The following is a 26498-nucleotide window of genomic DNA, read 5'->3' as shown; positions in this document are numbered from 1 at the left end:
TTTTATATGTGCAACTTTTGACTATTGTTTGTGTGATATAAAAAATTCAAAAATTGCATATAATATGTAACAGCGAAAGTAATTTAATTTATATATCAGTATAATAGTATATGTACTCCGTATATGTGAAAAATGTTTTATAAATGCATGTTTACGTGTATATAAGTGTTACTACCGTAGTAATCAATTAGGTTCTATAATTGATAATTAAATTTTGGTAGGCTCCGTTGTTTATTGAAATTATACGAGAATTGACTAGTTTGCGGAGAGTTACAATTCAACTGTTGTAGTATTACATTTCTCAAAATAAAAAAGGAGGCAAGGAAAAACGAGCAAGGACACATCATTCACAGCAACTTATTGCTACTATTAATCTATTACGGAGTATTAATTTATTACCTTACAAAATAGAGTTTATATTCTTCGATCAATTATGTACTCTGTATAAATTGACACCATCAAATAACGCCCAACGGCCCCAACCCATAGTGTTGGTGGAGTTGCTTCCACCCGCGGGAATCCCCTCTTTCTAATGGTTTTTCGCGTCACCATTTCTTTGTCTCTGTAGGCATAAATTCAAGTTTGGCAAAGTTGTTGCGCCATGCTTAACCCATGCTATATGCCTATATACCTCCATGGACCAAACTTTTTGGACCGATTTTTGACTAATTTGAATATTTGGGTATAGGTAGAATATTTTGGGACTTTTTTAACACCTAAAATTAGATCTTTTGATCCGATTCCAAATCTCCAAGGGTTAACGTACTATAAGAGCTCCTCTTATTGTAAAACCAATACTTTGACTAAAAAATTGTAAAACCAAGGGAATACATATCTTTATTTTACAATCGTATCAGAGTCTTCTTTGGCCTTGATGGAAATTTAAAAGACAGAGTTCATCAATAAATATAAGGGTACAAATTCGCCTTGCAAAATTACAATGCGCTTATGGAAGAGAAAAATGCTACTAATCCTATAAATGAAGTGGAATAACATAAACAGAATAAACTTGCAAAACCCAATAAAAGGTTTGCATCATAGAGGATAGTGTGACACCCATCTACCGAACATTTCAGAGCATTCTCTACGGTAGTATTCTGCAGCTGTATGACCTCCACCCTGAACATTCACCCAAATTGAACTATAAGTCATCTATTCTCATAAACTAAGCTGCCAAGACTTATACTTAAGTAAATTTTTGCGGCCAAAATGTTAAGATAACTGTTATGAATCCAATATGATCATTTACATGCTGAGATGTCACAAGCAATGTGTATAATTTACCTTCACGGTTGCATATGTCAGATAATAAGCTGAGTTCTTTTCATATTTCCTTGTATACCTATCACATTTCAACATTTAATAAAAACTTGGTAAATTTATTGAAGTTTTTTCACACCAAGGTAGAAAACTAAAGCTCAGTAAAGCTCAGATTATTTACCCTCCAACTTGAGCATCAACAAACCATGGACGCCATTTGTCTGAAAGAGTTAGATTGGCGGAATTTTTGATGGATTTTATCCATTCCACGACTCCAACAAATGTAACAACCATGTCTCGGTCACCACTAGTTAATGCAAAAAATGGACAACTAGTAAGCAAAATCATTCATGCCAAAGGAAACTCAAGATTCAAGAAAGAAAATGAGCAACCTAAGATATGATTACCTGTATACTAGTAACCTAAGGTTATAGTTGGTGAGGTTTTGATGAACTTGAATAACACTCTGTATATTTTTCGTGTATGATATTGTCTGGTTACACCTACTCCATTGGCTTACCATTCCCTACTTGCATAATAGTTGCATGTTAGAAAATGTATTTTCATGAAACATGTTATTGAGCTTATGCAGAATAAAACATTAAAATCTTAATTCTTGATATAAACTATTACTGTAGTGTATAGCCTAAAAAGTCAGCTTGCTCTATAATGATTTATTTCCAGCCACAAAATTAAAGAAACATGATACCTTGCGGATGTGCAAGGCATCCTGGACTGCTTCATCGTTTGCCCAGGTATCTGACAGAGTATAATTGAAATCCTGCAACACGATTAGGCATCTAGAAATCAGCAAAAGAAAGATTGAACGATTGAAAGAATTAATAAATGCTAAAAGAGGGATTAGCAAGGAAAATACCCGGCACCAAAGATTTGAAGCTTGAGGGACCGAAAGAATGAATTCATTGGGATCCTCCTGAAGAGATCTTCTAGTCCACCTATCATCAAGTGGGCTACCAAGTGTACATTTTGGCTCTAGAATCTGATTTGGCCATATGCCCCTGACACACTGTGGAAAGAACGATTTTTTCACAACCTAGATTTTTTTGACTTCAAAGCTCCTTTAAAAGCATTCGTAATCAAAATTATTCTTAGCTAATGAAATTTTACAAACCCTCTCATAATCATCAAGAGCAAGGACACATTGTGTGTTATCTGGATCCACATCTACATAGTTCTTTTTGCAGTACTTCTTGGCATTCTGCATAGTGAAGGACAGAAAGAACTTAATTACAAACTGTGACAGTAATGAATATTCACCGTTTTTCTCCCTTTATTCAAAACAAAGAGCCACTCTAGCTTTGCCTGTTCATACTCCCACCATAGCTTTGTTCTTTTCACCTTGATAAAAATAGCCTTATTTTAACAAGAAGTTTGGTCTATAAATTCAGATAATATGGGCTGTTAAGTTCAGACAAGGGCTTTTCAAGTGAAAAGAATGAAGCATATGTCTCACAAAAGGGGAGTGCAACAAGCTAAGATCTAGAATGATCACAACTAATAACCATTTAATGTTAAAGACATTTACATTAAAAGTAATATCTGATATGAGTGCCATCCTATGAGCGAACTCTACTTTTGAATTTGCATCAATGAATTCATCTGTATTCGGGCTTCCCACTAAATATCCCTGCAATATCAAAAGAAATCAGAGGTTATACCTACTATTGCTTGAATTATTTCATTAGAAGCAAGTATCCATATGATTCTCTGATAATATCACCTTAAGGTTTAAGTGTGGCTGCACTCCAGCTTCATTACCTGTCAGAAGTATTTTAGTTTGCCTTACAAATTTCAGATAATAGATGATGAAAAAGCGATTTAGCTATTTAAGCAATAACGAGTAATAAAGAACTAAGTTTATTAAAGTACCTTTTATTACTAATTGTATGATCAGTGGAACAATAATTCCAGAGTATCCATCACCACCCACAAAGAATGGAACATCAAGATATTGAGGATTTTCTACAACCCACTGCATCAGGAGTTCAGAAGATTAAGCGTTCTTCGTTTGAGTCATGTTTACCAACTTAAATCTACTAGCATTATCTCGGTTTAATACTATAAAATTTTATCAGTATTTTCTAGCTGCGACTGTATAGGATCATAATCACAGATAATCTAGCAAGAAAATCATGTCTACAAGTCCACCTGCATCAAAAATTGATAAGCTTCATCTGCTGCTTTTGTGTCTGAGCTCGGCCATCCCTCTTGAGTTGTTGAGTAGGAAAAGCCTGTTCCAACAGGTGAATCTAGAAATATTATGCTAGCACTCTGCATATACAGCACAAATTCCCGTTTCAGTTTTTTTTCAGAAAAGATTATTAAGTTATCTGTTTTCCTATATCCTCCTTACCTTGGTCCAAGAATGTTCATAAGATCTCAACTGAGGAAGACCGCCTTCTAAAGATGCATCAAGGTCAAATTCTAGTGGCCCTGCCAAATTGTGTACATGCAAAAACGAACTTAGATTACAGACTAATGACAAACAATCCATATACTACTATGACAACTACAAAGTGGTGTTCATATTATCATATATAATGTCTAACATGGTACTACTATCAATATTAAGAATAATCAACATAAGTAGATCAATTGTCTAGTGACTTAGCCATATAATAGCAGCTCTTGCAAGAAGATCAAAGCATTGACTAACTTATGATGCATTGAACATAAACCTCAAATGTCATCACCTACCTACAAAGTATCACACAAACTTCAACAATCATACATATGCAGGGCTGACAGCTCAAAACGCTAAGTGAGTAGAACAAAAAAAATTACGGATGAAGTTTTTCGTTTTTTCACGTAAGAGTCAGTAAATTAAGAGAGACGAATATATGTGAAAAAGAACAAAATTTAATAAGATCAAAATAAGCTCCATCAATTGTGTAACATGAGTACATGGCTCTCAATTGTGAAGTAAATAGTATAAAAATAGAAAAGGGCTTTTCACAAAATAAATTAATAAGTAAATCAATTAATTACTTATAGATTTCAAGCCGAGGTTAATCCCTGTGATTTGTTTATCACAATGGCATTTTGATAAATAAATCAGTAAGAAAAAGTTCTTGATTTATTTACGAAATGTCAGGTAAATGGTTTATCTCAAAGATCAATTTGTATTTTCTCGATTGCAAATTAATGAATTTCTCTCTCAAGCAAAACATGCAAGATAGGTCCACTACTATTGACAAACATACGTGGAACTTCCTCTTCCACTTTACATTTCAGGTCATTTTTCTCGAAATGTGGCCCATTAAAATTTCTTGATATGGTAGATTTTAATGCCATAAATTTTTAACCAAATAACTATGAGATGATCAAGAAAATTATGCCAAACACAGAGAAAACCACTAACTAATTAAGCAACGATTCATTTACTACCTCTGTCTCAATTTAGTTGTCGTAGTACTAATTTAAATTACAAAATATGATTTGCTCTACCAAAAAAAGGAGAGAGATAATCATGAGAAAAGATGATAAATATTACCAATTTCATAAACAAGACTATTCCAAGAAGAACAACCAGGACCTCCAGTAAGCCAAAGAAGTAAAGGGTCTTTCTTTGGGTTTCCTTCTGATTCAACAAAGTAGTAGAACATTTCTGAATCTCCCACTTTTATGTATCTATTTTTTCACAATTTACAATCTTCTTTAGTAGCAGAAAGCTGAATTAAAATGCAATTTGAAGATATATAAAGTTTAGAAATAGTGTTACCCAGTTTGGAGATTGAAAGGAAGCTTGCCGGAAAATCCAGGGAGATAATCGACGGTCTCGCCGGAGTACGACGGCACCGGCGAGAAGGCGACGGCAAGGAAGAGTAAGATGAAGAAGTGTATCAATTGTTTGGATGTGGTCATAGTTTTTTGTTTCAAATTGTCAACTCCTCACTGTAGTACAAGTACTCCGTAGCTTTTAGCCTATTATATAAGGAGTGGACGCTGACAGTCGTGTCGTGTTTGTGTTCGAAATTAAACGGATTAGGGATTCTCAACACTAATCCGATTCATTTAATAAACGTATTGTGTTGTATTGACCCATATTAGCCTTGTTTATATTAGACAGGCCGAGTTGTGTTTTTAGTGTTGGAAATCTTAACACTAATCCAACCTGTTTAATTAAACGTGTCGTGTTTACTAACCCATTTTTTCCATGCCCAATTCATGTCGTGTCAGATTTTGCCAGCTTTAAAAAGGAGTAAAATATTGATTTATTGATAAAAGGATGAATGATGATGTCTTTATGATTACATGACTTTTATTTATTTATTTTGTTTTCTTAAGAAATTTTGGGACCAATGATTAGATTAATTCATCATGTACTCCGTATATTTATGGGACAACATGTGTTACATGAGTCTCATTAATTATTATTTGTTGCGGAGTAATTTGTTACGCTAATCTTGATATTTAGCGCTAATAAATTTAATTGATTAAATATAAGGTTAATGATAAAGTTAAATTTGTAGTAGCATAGTTAAATCACAACTGTGCCATATATGTTGGTTAGATTATCACATAATTTTATGATAATCGAGAAAGAGACCTTTTTTCCCCCTAATCATATGGTTTAAAGGACTCAGATTATTGAAAACATACTCAAAGTTCAAAACCTTCCGATAGTTAATAACTCGTACATTTCTCACATATAGTAATACATTTAGAATCATCTCATAAATGTATCAATTTTTTGTTCCTACATTCCACTTATCTTCGATTTTTACTCAATATTAATCTATAATTTAACATAAATCCCTTGGATTCCGTTTAATTAGACTCCATGATTAACGATTAAAACATCAAGATTTTTTACTATATTAACTACCATTGTATATGAAATTTGATGCAAATCATATATCACTCTGTAAAAGAATCAACAAATTTTAAAAAAGTAAAAGAAAAATACAAAGGAATTTTGTAAATTAACCATTTTGATTAATACTACTCCGTACTAATTTTATCATTTCATTAGAAAATTCCAAGAAAAAGGAAACTTGCTCCTTTCTTTAATCTTCATTCTTCACTGCTGAGTGCTGACTAATCGAAAGAATCAAAACAAACCAACTCCACCAGGCATGTAAACACAGCGCCACCAAAACCAGGAAAGAGAGAAAACCCAATTTTAAACAATACAAAAAACAATGAGGCCCGACGACGAGCCCGAGATAGCCCGTCCTGGATTGGTGCCGGGTTTGATCGGCGGGCACCGGAAAAAGGGGACCGGGGTTCGAGCCTGGCTAGTGATTGACTCAGTAGGTCAGGCCCAAGTGGTTGAAGCAGGGAAGCACTCTATCATGCGACGAACGGGCCTCCCGGCCCGAGACTTGAGGATATTGGACCCCCTTCTTTCATACCCATCAACTGTTCTTGGAAGAGAGAGAGCGATTGTGATAAATTTGGAGCATATTAAAGCAATTATTACTGCCCAAGAAGTTCTTTTGCTCAATTCTAAAGATCCTTCTGTCACCCCTTTTGTTGAGGAGCTTCAAAGAAGATTAGTGCGTCTGCATCAAGCTACCAAAATTCAGGTTGCCCTCTTTTTAATGATTGATTGCTTTTGATTCTAGTTGAGATGTGGGGTTTGAGTTTTGGGTGTGTGTTTTTGATGATTGATTATCAGTTTTGTGTTGCTATTTGTTTCAATTTGGTGTTGGAATTGATGGTGAATTTAAGTATTTTTATCTATATTTATGGTAATGATGAATTTATTTGTGATATGATTAAGTATTATATGGGCATATAGTTTTCCTACAATCAGAAAAATTAAAGCTTGGTAGATTGAGATTGAGTTTAAGAGAAAATTAGGGTATTATACTTGAATCTCAGTAGCTCGGCATAAGCTTTATGGTAGCAAAGAGGCATACTGAGTTGAACAAGTGAAATATGAAGCGTTGTGGTAACGACTTAGTTCTCTATTTAGTCATGGGTCATGGGATATGTTGAATTTCACTCCCCTTTAGGCTAATCAAGTATTGGAGTGTCAATTAGTGGGATCAGAGTACGCTGCCCTACTCAAATGTGTAGATAAGTGTAATTTTGGGCTTTTGTGCTCAATCTAAGAATTCCTGAAAAATTTAAGTTGGTGGTGAGGAATGGTGTATGTCTAGTCTGCCAATTTCTTGCTATGTGCCATCAGGCCATAGTCTTGGTTTAGATTGTTTGTGCTGTGTGCAGAATTTTGATGCTGAATGCTTGCCATTGAGCGTGGTTGAGGTCTGACATGGGAATTTGATTTCAAAATTGTTACTTCAGTAGTAATCCTCCTTTGTTATATGAGTTAAGGAGAATATTGAAGATGGTTGTGGTGGTGGAGATTCAAGAGCAATGTGAGAATGGGGTTTATATTAGGTTGGTTATGTTCACTTGCCAAATAGGCGAATACAGGCAAAAGTTTAACTCCCTCGGACTTCCCCTGCTCTAATCAAACAATACGGAGAATTGAGAGGTTTTGTTAATTTTCTTTACTTGTAACCTTTCTTATTTTTGTAATTTCTCTCCGCTTAAACGGTTAAACCAAACCCTCTTGTAGAGTTGTAGGGCTGTAGTGGAAGAACATTTGAAAAGTTCTTTACTAAATAAAGTAAAATTAAAAGAAATCTGAAAACAGGACTACAATAGACAAGGGAATCACAAGTGTGTATGTCAACAGAACCTAACTAAGACAAATTACATGTATACGAATCCAAGAGAAGAAATCCCACAGCCCATGGGTGAAAAAGCAAACAAATGCAAGTGATCTAAGGTTTGAACATGTGATATGATGCATACTAAGTTATACAGCAGCTAAACCAATCCTGGTAGTTTTTAATGTTGCCTTACACCTCTAATGTATGAAGAGAATCATGGCTGGAGCCATGGCCCTGACTTTGCCATCCTTGATTCCATCACTGGTTGTTGTTAGAGTTCTTTGTCTAAAACATCAAGAGTAATAGACTTTGGATTGTATTGAAATCATAAAAGGGGCATTGCTGACTATAGATTTGCTGATACCTCCTTTAAGATTTGTTCAAAGAAATTCTCTTGAATTCTGTCATTTAGCTTTTCTGATGTTCCATGTGAATTGTTAACTGTATCATTTGTTGCTTATCAACTACTAGTCTGTAAATCTCAGCTCATATTTGTGTGTCGTCTAGTTATTTCTTTGGAGTTAGAAAAAGATACTAAACACTTAGGTTTGTTACTTTGTTTCTCTATGCTAGTTATTATGTTATACCTTCTAATTCTTCATCATGTATTGGCTATGAAGGATGCTGGAGGTGGGGCAGATAATTCTGAGTGGCGAAATCTATATGACCTTGAGGAGCCCCCAAGCACTGATGTTAGCCCTCCAGATGATCTTTGCGGCTTCCCTCCACGTCAAGGGGTGAGTGATGATAAGAATAGCTTGGAGGAAAAGGAAGATTTGAAGAACAGAGATGGAGTGAAGGTCCTTCCGTTTGAATTTATAGCACTGGAGGCTTGCCTTGAAGCAGCTTGTAGTTCCTTAGATAATGAGGTATACCCACCTATTTTATGTTTAAGAGTGAAATTTTTGTTGATTTTTATGAGGATGAGGCATTAGATTGTAAGGGATGGAGGAGGAAGATTTTTGTCGATGACTACACGGAATAATCACTTTTGGTTCATGTAGCCGACCCTACTTATGGGATTAAGGCTATGATTGATTGATTGAGTGAAATTTTTGTTGATACTAGTTTGTCATTGATTTCTTTCTTTATTATTATTTTTTATTTTTTCATTTTTTTTTACTTCATTTTGGTTTGTGGGTTTTGGTTGTTTTTCTATCAGGCGAGGACATTGGAGCAAGAAGCTCATCCAGCCTTGGATAAGCTAACATCAAAAATCAGCACCCTGAACTTGGAACGTGTTAGGCAAATTAAGAGTCGCCTAGTGGCTTTAACTGGGCGTGTCCAGAAGGTACTGTGATTTACCTGGTTGTTTCCCCTGTACCTGTTTGTGAGTAAGTTTGTACATTTTTCCGTTCCAAGTCCAGAAGAAACTGTGATTTACTAACAATACAATTCCTTATAAAATAGTTATTACCTCCGTTCCATATCATTTGCAACTTTTGCCAAAATGGATGCTACACATTATTTGCAACAAATGTTTTCTTTCCTTTTTAGGTTGTCATTTCTCTCTATCTTTCTCCTCATCACATGCATCAACTTTAATTTTGGAGAATTTTCCAAAATCATGTATTATACCCTTTAATTATAGAGAAAAGCTTTTTCGGACGTAAAAATGAAAGAGGATGAGGTGCTTCTCATAATTTTTATGATATCCCGGGAGGCCACTTGTGTGGTTGGATCCATCTCTTGTTGCTCTTGACTAACATTACAAGAGATTTATGAAATAGCCATATTAGTGGATCGAACTCGTTCTTGATACTTGAGAGTCTTAGAAGTTGGCTATCATGGTTCCAAACTAACTTTTATGGCCCTGGGAGCCACCTCCAATTCTTCTACAATTTTTTAATAAATTTCCCAAAGTCAATTGGTAATCGTGTATTATAGCCTTCAATTTTAGGGAATTTTCTACTTTTCTAGATAGAGGATGAGGAGCTTTCCTTGTATCTCATGATAATTTGGGAGGCCACTTTGGAAGGTTGTGCCATCAATTTTGCTTGTTACCAAATTCCATCTTAGGCCTTTATGTGGCTCTCACTAGTGGGCGTACATGGTGCCAAATATCCCTCGTATTGAGTTTTTGACACTGGATCCCGAAATCTCCGAAAATGATTTGATCTTGTGTATTATAGTTTTCAATTTAGCCTCCAAAGATTATTTTCGAACCCTGCAATCTTAGGAATCGATGTGTTTCCCATGTTCCTCATGAGAGACTAGGAGACCTATTTGGTGGTCGAAAATAATTAATTCATGCCTTGTCTCATGATCTTGTACAGTTGTACCCCTCATAATCATGTCTTAAACCACATACCTTGGCCATACCTTGCCCTGGCTTGGCTCATGCCCATGCTCTCTGAAATTGCCCCTTAGATCAGCAAAGACGCTACCCTTTATGGCCATAATACCATGTATAGGTGTTTGTTTTAGAATGAGGAGTTTTTATGCCTTTTTCCTTGGCATCTTACCCTCGCAACACTTATGCCTAGTCCTTATACCTTGAGCAGCAGCGCCTATGCCTTGGCCTTGTGTCTATGCAAACAGCTACGCCTATTCCCTTGACTGTGGAGCACATCTTTTCTATGGCGTGATTCTTCAAGATTTGGCATGGATATGCTAGTGGTTTTATGATGCCCCAGGGAACCTAAGGTTTGACATCTGTTAGGTTTCGGAGGCAATCATGTGGTACTCCTTGTGTGGGTTTTCATATGTTGAGAGTTGCACCCATAATTGTGTGCTATAATAGCCTTTATTAATAGGCTTTGGTTAATTGAGTGACTTTCAAGTTTCAATGTTTGGTATATTCATGGGTTTGGTGACTTGTATAGTTGTATGTGCTTTTGGTTTGTCGATATTAAACTTGTCCATGAGATTTTTAGCATTTCTATCCTTGTGGGTCTGACTCTCTGGTCACCTTGTTGCTACTGTTTATGTGCCTCGGCATGTGGTGTACTAGGGGCTTCCCGACTGTAATAATGGAGGACTGGAATTGTGTAATCTTTGGCTATAACCTGAAAATCTTTCAGGTGATGCAGCAAGGACAGAGGGAGAAAGGGAGGGCAAGATTTGTGTTGGTATAGAAGGGAGTGGGGGGAAGAAACAGAGAAGCAGGAGATGGGGTTTGGATACATGCAGATTGGGAAGTAGTATTTTTTCATTTAATTAGCCATTGGATCAAACATTTACTTGTGTCATTCTGGAAGTAGAGTTATCCATTCAAAGATAACCCTGACTCACCACTTCTGGTTTCTTTATTTTCCTGTCCTCCCATTAGATTTCTTCTTTGCCTATTTTTTTTTTCAGGGTGATGGGGGGATTGAGGGGAGGATACTGGAGGTCATGTTGTAATTTCGTTAGTGACGTTTTTCTCCCCTATGAACCAAAGAAGGAAAAGAATGATAACCAGCTGGTTTCAGCTAGCGTCTGCTAAGTTTAAGTCTTATGTTAGGGATCTTTTTCCTGGTTACAGGGTTTTTTTTTTGACTTGCATTTTATGGCCAGAGGTCAGTTACATACCCATCTAACTTTCTAGCCAATATATGGGACTATGTGATTTTGAAATTGTTTTAGTTCAATGGATACAGTTACTGACGTCACATAATGCTTTATATATGAAATGTAATTTTGGTTGTTTCAAATACTAATAAACATGCTCCAAGTCCCCAGGTGAGAGATGAACTTGAGCACCTGCTAGATGATGATGATGATATGGCTGAAATGTACCTAACTGAGAAGCTAGCCGAGCAAAACCTTGATGATTCCTCCGTTTCTTCTGTTAATGAGCATGATTATGTTAGTGATGGAGTCCAAGCTGAAATGGAAGAAAGGTAACTGGCAAAAGGGGCTCTGAAAGATTAATGTATTTTTGTTTCGTTATCTAAATCATAGATGGATCTCATTCTGACTGTTTCAATTCAAGTCCCTAAGTGTTTAGCTTCTCTGTATACTAGGATGCCTGCTGAAATATCGGAAGTTAATGGGGGTTCAGGCAGATATGAAAGTGATGCCAACCCACAAGACCAATATTTTGGAGTGCCTGCGCGACTAGCCAGAAGTGGGACACGTACTAGCACAACACACAGTGCCATAAGCAAGCACCTTGATGTGGAGGAGCTTGAAATGCTTTTGGAGGCATACTTTGTTCAGATCGATGGCACACTTAATAAACTCACTACGGTTTGTAACATACCTCTGATCTCAAGTTTTCCCTGTTTTCTGTTTCTAGTGCACTTTCAAATTGACTTTATGCTAGCGTGTTGAGCACGATCTCTTCAAAAATTATGCTTGAACATGATTAACTAGCAGGAAACTGTATGAAACATTAGCTACCTAGTTTAACTTTGGAGTTTGGAAACAAAAAACATACCTTCTTGTTTTCATGCAAATTTAACTTGATCAGAACACTTTCTGGTGAATTTAATTCCATGCAAAAAAATCAGGTCTTTGTTGCGTCTCTAATTTTCTATCCTTGATTTTTGAAGTTGCGTGAGTACGTGGATGACACAGAGGATTACATTAATATAATGCTGGATGACAAACAGAATCACCTTCTGCAAATGGGGGTCATGCTCACAACTGCAACTTTAGTCGTGAGTGCTTTCATTGTTGTTGCTGGTATCTTCGGGATGAATATCCACATCGAGCTGTTCGATCCAGACAAAGCTGGAGATCCGGAATTTCTCTGGACTGTTGGTGGTGGAGCAACAGGTTGCTTAGCCCTTTATGTTATTGCTGTCGCCTGGTGCAAGCACAAGCGTTTGCTAGAGTGATCACACAAGTGGCCATTGCAAGAATGATGTGGTGTAATTGGTTTGTATAGGTTTGATATGAAAGTAAATTTTTTGCTTAGATGCACTGAACCATGTAAATTAGCAAAATAAGCTGTTGTAATTTTGTCGATGGATTTCAATACATATTCAGACCGGATTTTGATTTACACAGCTATTATATACAAGTTTTACATATATACTTCCCACTCCATCCTCATGAAAAGTTCTCTTTTACCAAAAAAAATTTATATGCAAAACATCTTTGGACTTGATGGAACTACATACATGCTTGGTTTCTTTTTTTGGATCTTGCAGCCATGACATTAATTTAATTATTTTTCCCTTCCTCTCAGTAAGGTACCTAGTCGATATTATTGCCTTATGTTGGTCCATTATTTCCCAAATTACGACGTTATGGATAATCTTGTGGCCTTAAACATGTAATAATCATCCTTTAGACAAGTTATCTAAAATTTGATTAAAATTGAGACCAAGCCTACTAGAAAACAATCTTACAAGAAAATAAGTTATCTAGTATATTGCACGAATCCAATCAAAGAAAGATAAGAGTAGATATTTGAGTGGCAAGATATGTAGACCACAAAATTCACAACTTCATCCACAGGTGTTAGTAGCCACAGAAAAGGGTTGGGGCTCCATGCACATAGCACTGCAGAAAACAGATCATGGCTCTAGCAAGTTATTCTTGCAGTTTTGTACCAGATAATGTGAAAGAACTCCTTGATCGTGCAAAGTCTGTAACAGCAGCAACCGCGAGCACGGCCAGAAGTATAGCCTCCGGTTCTGATATCGCTGGAAGGAGAAGGCTTCTCTTATCCTCAACTGCTGCTACTTTATTAGCTGTAGCAGCCACTGATGCTAATGACAGCCGGACTGCCCTTCTTCAAAGTAAATATCCATGTTTAACCCACTTCATTATCATTAATCTTAGATTACTTTAATGATGGTGTATGTATAATCAGAGTATTTGAAGAAGTCAGAGGAAAACAAAGCGAAGAATGACAAAGAGGTAAGACTGATTTAGGTTCCCTTATGAAATCTCATAATTGATGCTAATCTCAATTAAGATTGATCATGCACAAAATTACACTTTTGCAGTAACACTTTTAAGCTTAACATGTCAAAACTCAAAGTTTAGAGTACTCTCGGTATCACTACCAATTTCAGTTTTTAATTTACAAGTTGTTTTATCAACTTAAATTTAGCCACACATTTCTTAATTCTAACATTAATGCTGGATGAATTGCTCTAACAACACTGTTACCTAGCTCCTAATATTCAATATGATTAAGATTAATTATTTTTATATTATTAATTTTCTTGTCACTATTTACCACTGTAGAGAATGGATGATTACTACAGGCGAAATTACAAAGACTACTTTGGATTTGTAGAGGGCACTTTGAGAGCCAAGGATAAAGAACAACTTTCTGAATCAGAGAGAGGTATCCTTGAATGGCTGGACAAGAACAAGTAGTTTCAGTTTATTTCTCGTTATTATATTCTGTTAAATTCAGCAAATTGTACCTCTTATGTATTTGGTTACACAACTTTGGACAAAGAGACTTCATATTATGATTAAATTTATCAAAATTAATATTTCAATTTTGGTTATTACTAATTATTTGAAAGCATTGAACTAATTGAAGCTAGTACAGAGCAAATAAGATAAAGTTTGAATGAATCACGCTTTTGCCATTGATAAGAGTTATAATTTTCAAGCAAGTGGCTCATATGATATATAGAATGTTCATTCCTAAAACAGTTTACGTATTTCACTCTTTTGTCTCAATCCCTGTAAAAAAAGATGAGTTGTAAATTTACTACGATTATAAACTTTATGGCTACTGAGAATCAGACCACAGCATCAATGTAGCGAGGAGTGATATTGTAGCAGTTTCAACTCGCAGGCGGTGTGGTCCAAGCCCTACTGCAGTTGCACCAGCTTCAGTGATTAGTTTCAATTCTTGCTCAGTGAAGTCTGAAACATTCAAACATTAAGATGAGACATAAGCTCACAAAAGCCTTCAATAAGTTTCACCAGTTTGTCAATTTATATCAAAATTTTCAGGAAGACAGAAACTGATCATACCAGTATGTCAAAAACGAAACCACACCCTACCCCTAGCCGCCACCCCCACCCCAACCCAACCCAAAAAAAATAAAAACCCTATAGCTCATGAGGACACAGTTACAACTTATAGAGTATCAAAACTTAAGATTTATGAATGCTGGACAGTAATGGACTAATGGCATTGTTCATCAAAGTCGTTCTTGTAATCATAGAAAAAAAGAGAGAAATTTCTCAATCTAGTCATGGACATTTCTTTATGAGGTACATTCATCATTCACATCATCCACTTTGGCGTTGATAAACTATAAACAAAAAAATTTGCAAGGTATAGCAAATCAGCAATTCTTTCTTAAAGGAGATCCAGAAAACATAGAAGTTAATCACATCTTCTACAGGAACCACTGAGTAAAATTTTATATCAAGTATATATTAATGTGCCATAAAAATCTGCTCGAGAAAAGACTTGAACTAACCCCCTTCTGGTCCAATTATAAGCGAACCTCTAGACTCTTTTGTCGATGATGTCATTGTCAATGTACTGATCAGAGGAGTAGCTTCTGCTGCAGCAACAAAAGATAATTTTGATTGTGCAACCTAAGGGAAAACATATTTTATGTAAGTCACTATAGCCAGTTTGCCATTTGTCATGCTCATATTGTAATATACAGCCTGCAGAGAAATTAGCAGAAGAGAAGCACTGTACTGATTCATTGACTAACAATAACACCATTTCCTCAGAGGCTATCAAAAGATCATGGGGTATGCATGTCATGATTTAGTATTTTTAATACCCACATATGAAGAACCAATCTTGTGATTCAAAACAGAACTCAACTTTGGCCTAACAGAAGTCACATTTGGTCTTAAACCCTTGAGTCTGTAAACCTATCCCTAACTTCCAGGATTGTTAAACAAGTCCAGAGACATTGCCCTCAAACTTGGGGTTTCACACAAGTGTAGGACTTCTCTGAACTGGCTGCTCGAACAAACACATCAACACCCTTCGAAATCTTGGCCTTCACAATGCAAGCAAAAATAAGTGAAGGCTGCAACTAAAGGGTTTTGATGTAGAAAGAATGACAAACGAAGGACTCCAAAGCACCAGAACCAAATTATATATTCATAGGAATCTATCAAGAACAAGGAAATAGGGTCAAGGGATACCCAACAAACAACTGAACTTCCTACTACCACTCTTCCTAGTTCCTACTACCACTCTTGAAAATTCCTTTTAGATAAACCTATTGTCATTGTTGTATATACAGCCACCGACCGCTCTATGGAGAACAAACAATATGATCAGTCAATTTCCTCCAAAGCTTAAAAATTATAAAGGTAGGTAGGCTCTAGCCCTCCTTTTATGCTCAGATTATGATACAAAAAAAGGTTTTTTTTTTCCCAACCCCCTTGCCTCATTATCTCTCTGAAAAAGGATGTCACTCAGTTGGACAGCTTGATGAATGAAATCACCAATAATGTCCAATATTAAACACAGATCCACCCAGCTCATTACACCCTGATAACCACATTATAGAAGTGTAAACGTATAGCCAAACAACGCAGAACAGATTATTACAGATATTAGAAATTAAAATGTGCAGGAATACACATATTGAGGCATGTCAAAGGAATTGAAGAATGATTAATTGTAAATTGTATGTCAAAGGAATATACCAAGCCTTAGTGGCTTTAGTGCCTTACTGGTACAGTGCATGCTTCAACAAATCAGGATTTCGTTGTAATAACAAAACTTCAGCAAATAGCAACTCACATTAGGTAAAAGGCTGCCAACTTTAATTGGAGGATTTAGAATCATTTCATGCAATCTTTGACCTGCAATAACGTGTGACAACTGATAAATCACTCAAAAGTATTATATGTAGAATTAAAAGCAAACACTAATCTAAGACTCCAACATACTCTCTTCCCAGGTTAGTATATAAAAAAATTGAAAGGAGTTACAGAGAGATTTATTAAAGAGAAGTATTAGAATGGGACAATCCAAAAAGGAAAGTGTACATAAAGGGGCGGAGGGAATAACAAAAAGAACCATGAATTATACTGGTTTTAATACCCCAGATACAAATTTCATCAAAGGTTTCAGGATGATAGGAGCTTACATTGTTTTGTTGCAGCTACGATCACTCTCTGCAACCTGTCAACTCGATTTTCTGATATCGAAAGAGAACGTTCTGTCAAAAGTGGGGTTACACTACTGGCTCCCAGCTCCTATAGTGAAAAACATAGAAAATAATGAATTCTAAGAACTAAACCAAAATAGTCTAGTAAAAATATTATCAGCAATGGGCAATTATACATCAGCAAAATACTGCATGTCTGCACTTGGATGTTCCCTTTTTTTTTTTTGGATTGACAATTGAGAAGAAAAAAATCATCAAAAAAAAAAAAAAAAAAAAAAGAAAAAGAAAAAAGAAAAAAGAAGAAAAAGAAAAGGGAAAAAATACACAAGAAGAAGAATAGAAACAGACGATCTCAGAAGGAATAAAAAGATGAAAGATAAAATAGATCTAACACCTGACCCTTCTGGCCAACTGCCTACCTATAGTTTCAATCTGGAGAGGAGTCCATCGATTACAAAGCAAAACAAGACAAAAGCTGCTAAAAGGTGCAAGAGCTAAGAATATCCTAACTAAAATACAATCATGTAAAAGTGGATATCCATGACATACTGTGCACTTCTCAACAAGCCAGTCAGCCCTACCACCCTTCAGTGTACCTGCAAAAACACAGGACAAAGTTGTCATGACCAGAAACTACACGTAGCTGTCCGCAGATGAAATTAAAAACTTACTGAAAGCAGCATATACATCCCATTGTGGTTCATGAGGATGTACAACTACTTGATCCTTAATTGCCACAAAATCAATTCCCGTGCGATCAACTCTCTCTATAGAGCCCTCTACCAAACCGCCTTTACCATTGAAGAGTTCTATCCTAGCATTCAAATATTAAAACAAGGAGACAACAATCAGCTCATCATATGCTCTTTCATAAGGCAAAGGTTGATTACACAAAGTCATAAACAGTAGAGACCAAAATCACACAATAGGAGTATTTACAAGTTTCCACATGAAAATAATAAGGGGTGGGCCTAGACATGAATGAGATAGTTCCGGGCACAAATCAGGCCTCCCGGGGCCCTTTGGGAAACCCCGGAAGCACCTTGGCGCATAACCTTGCCAAGTCCAAAAATGTTCCCTACAGGCCAAATTGGAAGGCTATAATACATGAAATCAAGCCATTTCTGAGATTTAAAGAACCGGTATTGAAAAATCAAGTGTTGATAGAGGATGCATCCTAGAGTCATATGATGTTGTTAGGAGCTGAATAAGAGTTATAAGACCAATAGTCAGTGACATAAAGGCTAGTGGTGGCCTTGAGTAATTGAGGGGAGGTGTATATGTAATTGACTAAAGTGACATTTTTAAGGCAAAGAGTGCGGTTCTAATCACTCAAAATGCCTCCAAGGGTTTCGTTCGGTCCATAGGAAACACACTGACCTTTTTCTTTGTAGGCCTAGAAAAGTAAAAAATTGTCCAAAATTGAAGGCTTAATACACGTTTTCAGATCATTTTCGGAAAAAAATTTGAAATTGAAGTGAATGTGGGGGGTGTCCCCCGGGGTCATATAAGTTGGTTTGGAACCGTAAAAGGCCTATCACTACACCTATAAAGTACCGAGAATGAGTTTGGTTCAATTATGTGGGCATATCAAAACTAAGGAATGGTTCCAATCACGAACTTGGAATCTTAGAATCCTATTGAGGTAAAGGGAATCCTTCATTACGTTATCAAACCCAAACTCACACATTCGTTAATTGATCACCAAGACATAATTGATGCATGCACTACATGAATTGCGTATTTTATACTATAACTACATCGGTGTTTATTACTCAAACTAATACTCCCGTTTTAGATTTTACTTGATTGTTTACAGTTGTTCATAATGAAGCTATTTTTTATAGAAAAGTCAAAAGTATCCATAACAATTGAGTATCCATGTTTCCATAACAACTGAAACTTCATCTCAAATTTACCCCGACATTCCCTTATTTTTTTCCCTAATTTTCTCAAATTTCCTCCTTTTATTAAATAAATTACATAAATAAGGATACAATTATCAGCTCATCAAACACGCTTTCATAAGGCAAAGGAAAATTACATAACAGTAGAGACCAAAATCACACGATAGGAGTATCTACAAGTTTCCACATGAAAATAATGAAAGGTGGGCTAAAGCATGAATGAGATCAATCCGGGCACCATTTAGGCCTCTTGAGGGATTTAGGACCCCAAGAAGCACCTCGATGCATCACCTTGCTGGATCCAAAAAAAAAATTTTAAAGGCCAAATTTGAAGGCAAAATACATGAAATAAGGCCATATTCATAGATTTCGGGACTCGACGTTGAAAACTTAATTGATTGTAAGGGATGCATCCCGAAGTCAAATAATGTTGTTGGGAACCAAATATATGACCACGAGTTGTTTACATAAAAGACAATTGTGGTCTTTAGTTAATGAAGGGAGGTGTATATGGAAATTGGCTTAAGTGACATTTTAAAGGCAAAGTAGGCGGTTCTAATCACCCATATGGCATGGGGTCTATGGGAAGCACCCCGACCTTTTTCCTTTACGGACCCAAAAAATTGAAAAATTGTCCAAAATTGAAGGCAAATAATCCACGTTTTCGACCATTTTTCGGGAAAATTTTCCAAAATTGAAGAGAATGCGTGGCTGTCTCCCGGGGTCATATAATTGTGTTTAGAACCATTAAAGGCTTGCCAATAGGTCTATAAAGTCACCAGAATGAGTTTGGTTCAATTATGTGGGTATTTCGAAATTCTAAACATTGGTTGTTAAAAGCTCTAAGGGATGATTCCAATCACAAACTTGGCATCTCTGGTCCTATTAAGGTAAAAGGAATTCTTCATTTTGTTATCAAACCCAAAGTCTAACATACATTTATTAGTCAATCACTGAGCCATTTCTGATGCATGCATTACATGAGTTTTTTTCTTTGAACTGGTGTTTGTTAACATCATTAACCCAATGGTAGATTTTACTTGGTTGTATTTTTCATAATGAAGCTTTTTTATTCATAAAAAAGTATCCAGAACGACAGATTTTTCATCTCATGGTTGAAAAGAATAGTCACTATTGATGAAAAATCATCACACTTATTTTTTGCCAAAATTCCCTTATTTTTCCTATTTTTCTCTTTTTCTTCTTTTTTTCAAATATAAATTACTAAAATAAGGAGACAAATGTCAGCTCATTATACATGCTTTCACAAGGAAAAGGAAAACTGCATCATCAGAGACAAAAATCACAACATAAGAGTATCCAAGTTTACAATGTCAAAAAAATGTTCCTTAAAGGCCAAATTTGAAGGCTATATACATAAAATCAAGCAATTCTAAGAGATTTAGAGTGATGGTAAAGGATTCGTCTTGGGGTTATAATGTTGTAAGGAACCAAATAAGACCACTAGTTGGTTACATAAAAGACCGTGGTGGCCTTTAGTTAATGAAGGGAGGTGTGTACAAAATTGGTTATAGTGACATTTCAAAGGCAAAGTAGGTGGTTCCAACCACACAAATGGCCTCTCGGGGTCCCGTGCGGTCCATGGGAAGCACCTCGACCTCTTTTTTTTCCGGACCCAAAAAAGTCAAAAGGTGTCCAAAATTGAAGGTTATAATCCACGTTTTCATACCATTTTTTGGGAATTTTTTTCAAAATTGAAGAGAATGTTTGGGTGTTGCCCAAGGTCATATAAGTTGGTTTGAAACCATAAAAGGCCTACAAATAGGTTTAAAAAGTCCCAAGAATGAGTTTGGTTCAATTATGTGGGTATTTCGAAACTCTACAACATTTGTAGGAAAGAGCTCTAAGGGGTGATTCCAATCATAAATTTGGCATCCTGAGTCCTATTAAGGCAAAGGGAATCCTTCATAACCTTGTTGCATCCAGACACCAATTAAACCTCCTAAGGCCATTTGGGAACTCGGAAAGCATCTCGGTGCATAACCTTGTTGCGTCCAAACATGTTCTATGGAGGCCAAATTTGAAAGCATACACGAAATCGGGCCATTTTCAAAGATTTGGGACTCGGTATTGAAACCTTAACTAATGGTAGGGGATACATCCTAGGGTCACATAATGTTGTTAGGAACCAAACATGACCACTAATCGATCACATAAAGATCGTAGTGACCATATAATGTTGTTAATAAGGGGAGACGTGTGCGTAATTAGCTAAGGTGAAGGCAAAGTGGGTGGTTCCAACCACCCAAATTGTCTTGGGTCCATGGGAAGAGACTCATCCTTTTTTTTCGAGCCAGCAAAGTTTTTCAAATTTGAAGCCTATAGTCCATGCTTTCACTATTTTTTTGGGAAATTTTTTCAAAATTATAGTGAATATGAAAGGTGTCCCCGAAGTTATATAAGTTGGTTTGCAACCATAAAATGTTTTCCAATAGGTCTACAAAGTTCTAAGTATGAGTTTGGTCCAGTAATTTGGGTATTTCAAAACTATTACAACTATATTGAATTTGCAATCAAAAGCTATTAAAGATGGTTCTAATCACCAAATCCAAACTCGCCTATTCATTCCCTGTTAGCATGTCGTTGATAAATGCATTACATGGTTGTTATATTATATTGGTGTTTGATAAATAGCCATTACCCCAATTATTGATTTTGGTTGGCTTTTTTTTATAATTGGTCATAATGAAGCTATTTTTTGTTTATGGTAAATTATCCATAACAAATGGAACCTCATATTATAGTTAGCAAAAATAGTCACTAATGATGAAAATTCATCACATATTTTTCCTAAATACCCCTTTTTTAGTAAAAATAAATAAGTATTACTCCCTTTGTTGTCAAATAATTGTATAGTATGTTGAACAATCTTTCTCCATCAACCTATTTTTTTAATTCTTATTTTCTCCCTATTTACCGAGAAACCTACACCTTCCTACCATCTACTCTTAACATGCATGTCCAAGCCCATGAGAACAATGATTTGACGATTGAAGGAGTATATTTTATGTATAAAAATAAATAAGTACCACCGTACCATATTTTATATTAATAATGCCCCTTGTCACCAACACAAACAACATGCCCCAAACCCCGAAAAATGAGCACCTCAGGACCCTTGGGAGCTCCCAAAGTGAATAACTGAAAAAGATATTGATAGATTTATTGGACAGAGAAGTCTTTCCAATATGAACGAGATTACTTAGCATACCTATCTAGTTCAATAAATAATGCTTGAGCCATTTTACAAGATACATACTATCACACAACCCCTTATAGGTGCTCCTAATTTTCATCCATACTCATATTCATATAGTGCCATAAGCAACAAACTGGAAAATTTAAGCAGACACAAAAGACACCAGAAGCATACTCATTAGACCAACAGTCCGGAGTATAAAGATATAGCCAATTAATATATCATAGTCCATGCAAACATATAATCCTCAAACTTCCCCATTCATTCTCTAAAGCATATTTTCAGCATTCTATAAGAGATATTTATTCAGCCAATATCTGTTTCTATGCAGATATACACCTGAAGCTAAGATGAGAATAAACTAATTTACAACCTTCTATTTTTGTTCCATGACTGAAAATTCCTATAAGGAGGAAAATTTTGTATTCCACATAACAAGGGCCTAGAATCAAACCCCCACAAAAGAAGCCATAGGCTCATAGCGGTAGTAGAAGGATATATCAAGCTCACAATTCCATTTCCTTAAGAAAGCAAACTGATAGGTAACTAAGGCGTTGTTCTTTTTCTTAGAATACCAAAAGAAGCCAAAAATAGCGATTACGGAGAAGAATACACCCAAGTAGATAAATACGGAGTAAATTACTATTGAGACTAAAGATATATGAAGTAGGCTTCTACATTTTATGCAAGTAAAAGATTTCATTTTCAAATTACATTGCACACATTGTTTCACTGTTAAATAGAATGAATATTGATTATTTAGTATAGATACTTACCTATCTTTTACACTCAGCCTGAGAACTTTAGTCATATGCCAAAATTCATCTCCTTGGACACGTACAACACCACCCTGAAACATAGCAGAACAATTAAGCATAGTCTAAATATAAGGGGAAGTGTCAGATATAATCACACATGATTCCAACAATCCAACAGAAGCAATACCAAAATTAAGAAGGAAAATAGAATATTAATCCATTGGGGTTCAAATATCAAACATACTAATTAAAGTGCTGCTTGACTATGATAGCATAGACATTACTTGTGACCTTTAAGAAGTTCCAAAGAGCAGTGACACCACATTAAAGGCTAACAATTCCAATCTCAATCCTCATTCTGTAGAATGTAGATTTGACATCAGAATATACACCAAAAAAGCGCAGATGCATTGTTTTAGCAAATAAATTGGCATTCTTGGAAACTCGAGTGGAGAATCAGCACTTCAATAGGTGAACTGTAAACATGGATCATATTAATAAAAAAAAATAAGGTCAAACTGTTGAGGATGGAACAAGTCCCTTTCCCTTCAGAGCTGGCACTCTCGCTCACTCATAAAGCTATGTTCTAACCAATGTTTGGAACAATTTAGCCCTAAAATTGGCAAAATATACTTAAATACAGAATAAATTTTGAGTTTTTGACAAAGAACTTTCTAAAATTCTACTGTACGCACTAAACTTAATTTCACAATCAAGCATTTTTATTGCACAATGTAGTACCAATTAGGTCAAAATTGAAGCGAAATAAACAATTCCTAAAATTTTCAAATTATCAGCAATAACAAGGAATTGATGTGAATTAGCTCCAAAAAGTTGAAAAATAAAAATGGAAAAAAAGAAGTTGAAGAGAGAGGGAAAGAGTGCCTTGGAAGAAGGAAGGGTTTCGGAGAAGAAGCGAGGGAGACCGCCGCGAGACTGGTTGGAGTGGTCGGAGAAAGCTCGGAGTGCAACAATGGTGGGTTTAATCCATGGGCGGCTGAAGAAAGAGATAATTCGAGGTGAGTCTACCAGTTTCGTCTGCTGCAATTGCATCATTCTTTCTCTACTTTCTTTCCTCCCTATTACTTCACTTCTTCTTCATTAATTTGTTCTTTGTGTCTCTCATTTTGGACGGGTAATGGGCCTGATTTGGGTTTGATTGTGTAACACATGTCCACTCTATCGTCGCATATCCACGGGTTTGTTACCTTCACTTAAAATAAACAAATTGCGGTCAAAATAAGTCTAGATTTTTCTAGCCTGGTTTGAATTAAAATGTTGTTATATACTTCCTTTTGTCCTCTTTTTACTAATTAATCAGCTTTCACTCTATCGTCGCATGATAAAAGAAATAGGTCAAGTAAAAAAAAAACAGAGGAAATAACACGCATGCTGATGCAAAATTTTGATAAATAATATCTTTAATTATCATTAACTATAAATTATAACAATTGAATATTAATTATCTACTCATTGAAACGATTCTAACAAGTACCTACAAGACTATATTTTTTATATATATATGATTTACAAACATTGGTCAAAGTATGTTTAGTGAATAGTATCAAAATCTCCAATGAAAGGCACTTAAAATAAACAGAGGGAGTAATATGTCGTATCAACTTGTATATGATGGAATACATTTATACACATTGATAAAGTAATTTTTTTTCCATCTAGCTATTAAGGTCCTACCTTGTGACCTTCAAGCTTGGCCTACAATCGGACTGTGTTGACCATTTAGGCTTTAGTTCATAAAGTCTTTTCAACTTTTCAAAGCAAACGAGCGTGTTATGCATCTTAATTAAAGCCAATGCCTAACATGTATAATCTAGAATGAATATACTAGTATATTGCTTTTGTCTAGATTTATTTAGTTATCACATTACAAGTTTGTTTTATATATATATCAACATGGCATACAATAATTGATTTTAATAAAAGTACTTCGACTTTCATATGTATCTTGATGGCAGAATAGAAATATACTAGTATAAATTTCAATATAATGCAGCAAGTATTGATGGCCTAATAAATGGTAAATAATGAAATAACAATGCAAGTTCATGATTTTCATATACATATACATTCATATACATCTACTGGAGGAAATGTTAATAAATTTGAAGTTGGGCCATATTCATGCAGGTGCCTGTGCCTGTTCACAGTACACTCTTTCAGTAAGAGCATGCTTGCAGGTCCTCTACCACATGCATCACTGTTACTAGAATTATGAATTGAGATACTATGCTCTTCAGTAAACTCTGCCATTAAATTTTAAATATACTGGTAAAATTTAAGAAATTAAAAAAAAAAAAGGAAAAGGAGTTTTTAATTAATTTGCATCCAATAATAATATATTAAAAAATGATGCATGGCTCATCAAATAATATTTGTTTCTGATGTTGGTAAACTTATGTCACGAGAGCTGGGGACACAAAATGTGAACAAACTAAACCAAAAATAAGAGAATTTTTATGTATATTTATTTATTTAGTAATTTTGTAAAAAAAAAAAAAAAAAAAAAAAAAAAAAAAAAAAAAAAAAAAAAAAAAAAAAACAGGATATTATATGGTGTTATGGAGGCAAAAAATCAGAAATGATGGGAGACATGCAAATCAGAAACAAGTAGAGAACCCATTCCTATAGCTTGCTTGGTTCATGAAAAACTGCAGTAAATTAAAGGCTCCGTTTTGGTGTGTGATTGGTAAGACAAATCCTGTTATTCCCATACTTTTACGCTTCTTATCTACCTATCTTGATGGAAACTAGTTCCCTCTATGCCTACTTTTTTCCTTCATTCAATTCCGTCCTACATTTTCATTTCTTGTGTGTTCGTGTCTATGGGTACGTCGCGTGTTTCATCTCATTAATAAGATTCAACACGTTCATTATTATTCGTTCGTACTCACCGGATTTATTTGAGTGATTACTTGTATGGTTGAACTTTATAGATTGGTACATGTAATTTAATATACCAACACTCATCTTTGAGAAGACGTACAATATGATATATATGTTATCATACGTACTATATAAAAGTATTAATATAATGTGATGACTATATTGTTTAAAAGGTAAAAGTATAAATCCGTTCTTATTTTAGAGATTTTACAAAAGGACAGATGCATGACGAGTAGCATCGAGCTCGAGATCAAAAACGTGGAACAGTGTTAGGCCATAGGCTCGTTACTATATTAGCTACATGAACAATGTAAACCGATCGATTCTCCACTTCCTATCTAATAAAATAAATGATTTTGTTTGTTTTGGTGTAATTTCAAATTTAGATTCTTCTTAGTTCAACAACATAGTCCTTGATCACATGGAAGACTCCAATATTTAGAGCATTCAGATTTAAATATTAAGGTACACGTGGGTGGAGCTTTGGATGCTAAAAAGCATTCTAAATTCAGAAATCCCATGTCTTAATATTTAATCAAAAATTCCTTTTTATTTTTAATTTACAATGCAAGTAGTGTGTATAGTAGTATCTTATTATACAAACTCCAAATGGAAATGTGCGTGCTTTATCTGAAGAAGATTTGGCTTAGAATTTGCAAATTCATAAAGAATTCAAAAGACTACTGAAAGTGCACATTATTGTGTCTAGTCATAGCATCAATTTCAAAACAGACAAGGCTTAGAGAAGAGCAAGATTTTCGTATAATCGGGTATATAATTTACTTCTATGGATCTTA

The 26498-nt window shown here is 35.3% G+C and overlaps 4 protein-coding genes across 5 annotated transcripts; 2 read left to right on the top strand and 2 right to left on the bottom strand.

The window, feature by feature from the left end:
• Window positions 1-785: 785 nt before the first annotated feature.
• Window positions 786-5195, bottom strand: LOC110739990 (serine carboxypeptidase-like 18). 2 transcript variants are annotated; one of them, XM_021920472.1, is made up of 14 exons: window positions 5003-5195; window positions 4775-4911; window positions 3635-3714; window positions 3430-3552; window positions 3151-3253; window positions 3002-3039; window positions 2807-2908; window positions 2393-2479; window positions 2138-2287; window positions 1970-2041; window positions 1668-1786; window positions 1442-1567; window positions 1285-1342; window positions 786-1119 (listed from the first exon to the last, which is right to left on the bottom strand). In XM_021920472.1, the coding sequence occupies exons 1-14, from the start codon at window positions 5143-5145 to the stop codon at window positions 1036-1038; spliced, it is 1422 nt and encodes a 473-aa protein (XP_021776164.1). In that variant the 5' UTR covers window positions 5146-5195; the 3' UTR covers window positions 786-1035. The 2 variants fall into 2 exon arrangements, with proteins under 2 accessions (XP_021776164.1, XP_021776165.1); XM_021920473.1 differs by lacking the exon at window positions 2807-2908.
• Window positions 5196-6219: 1024 nt separating this feature from the next.
• LOC110739989 (magnesium transporter MRS2-3-like) lies at window positions 6220-12887 on the top strand. The gene is made up of 6 exons (XM_021920471.1): window positions 6220-6812; window positions 8531-8779; window positions 9073-9201; window positions 11574-11734; window positions 11858-12083; window positions 12389-12887. Exons 1-6 carry the CDS (start codon window positions 6426-6428, stop codon window positions 12674-12676), a joined length of 1440 nt encoding a protein of 479 aa, XP_021776163.1. The 5' UTR covers window positions 6220-6425; the 3' UTR covers window positions 12677-12887.
• Window positions 12888-13186: 299 nt separating this feature from the next.
• Window positions 13187-14311, top strand: LOC110739988. Its single transcript, XM_021920470.1, has 3 exons — window positions 13187-13585; window positions 13660-13706; window positions 14040-14311. The coding sequence occupies exons 1-3, from the start codon at window positions 13363-13365 to the stop codon at window positions 14172-14174; spliced, it is 405 nt and encodes a 134-aa protein (XP_021776162.1). The 5' UTR covers window positions 13187-13362; the 3' UTR covers window positions 14175-14311.
• Window positions 14312-14395: 84 nt separating this feature from the next.
• Window positions 14396-23926, bottom strand: LOC110739987 (ribosomal RNA small subunit methyltransferase E-like). The gene is made up of 8 exons (XM_021920469.1): window positions 23683-23926; window positions 22816-22889; window positions 17584-17726; window positions 17462-17508; window positions 16892-17000; window positions 16543-16604; window positions 15245-15365; window positions 14396-14678 (listed from the first exon to the last, which is right to left on the bottom strand). The coding sequence occupies exons 1-8, from the start codon at window positions 23851-23853 to the stop codon at window positions 14542-14544; spliced, it is 864 nt and encodes a 287-aa protein (XP_021776161.1). The 5' UTR covers window positions 23854-23926; the 3' UTR covers window positions 14396-14541.
• Window positions 23927-26498: the final 2572 nt, after the last annotated feature.

This window comes from Chenopodium quinoa, unplaced genomic scaffold (genome assembly GCF_001683475.1).
Source record: "Chenopodium quinoa cultivar QQ74 unplaced genomic scaffold, ASM168347v1, whole genome shotgun sequence".
NCBI lineage: Eukaryota > Viridiplantae > Streptophyta > Magnoliopsida > Caryophyllales > Amaranthaceae > Chenopodium > Chenopodium quinoa.
Note: the sequence above shows the minus strand (reverse complement) of the source record. Positions and strands in the feature narration are given on the sequence as shown.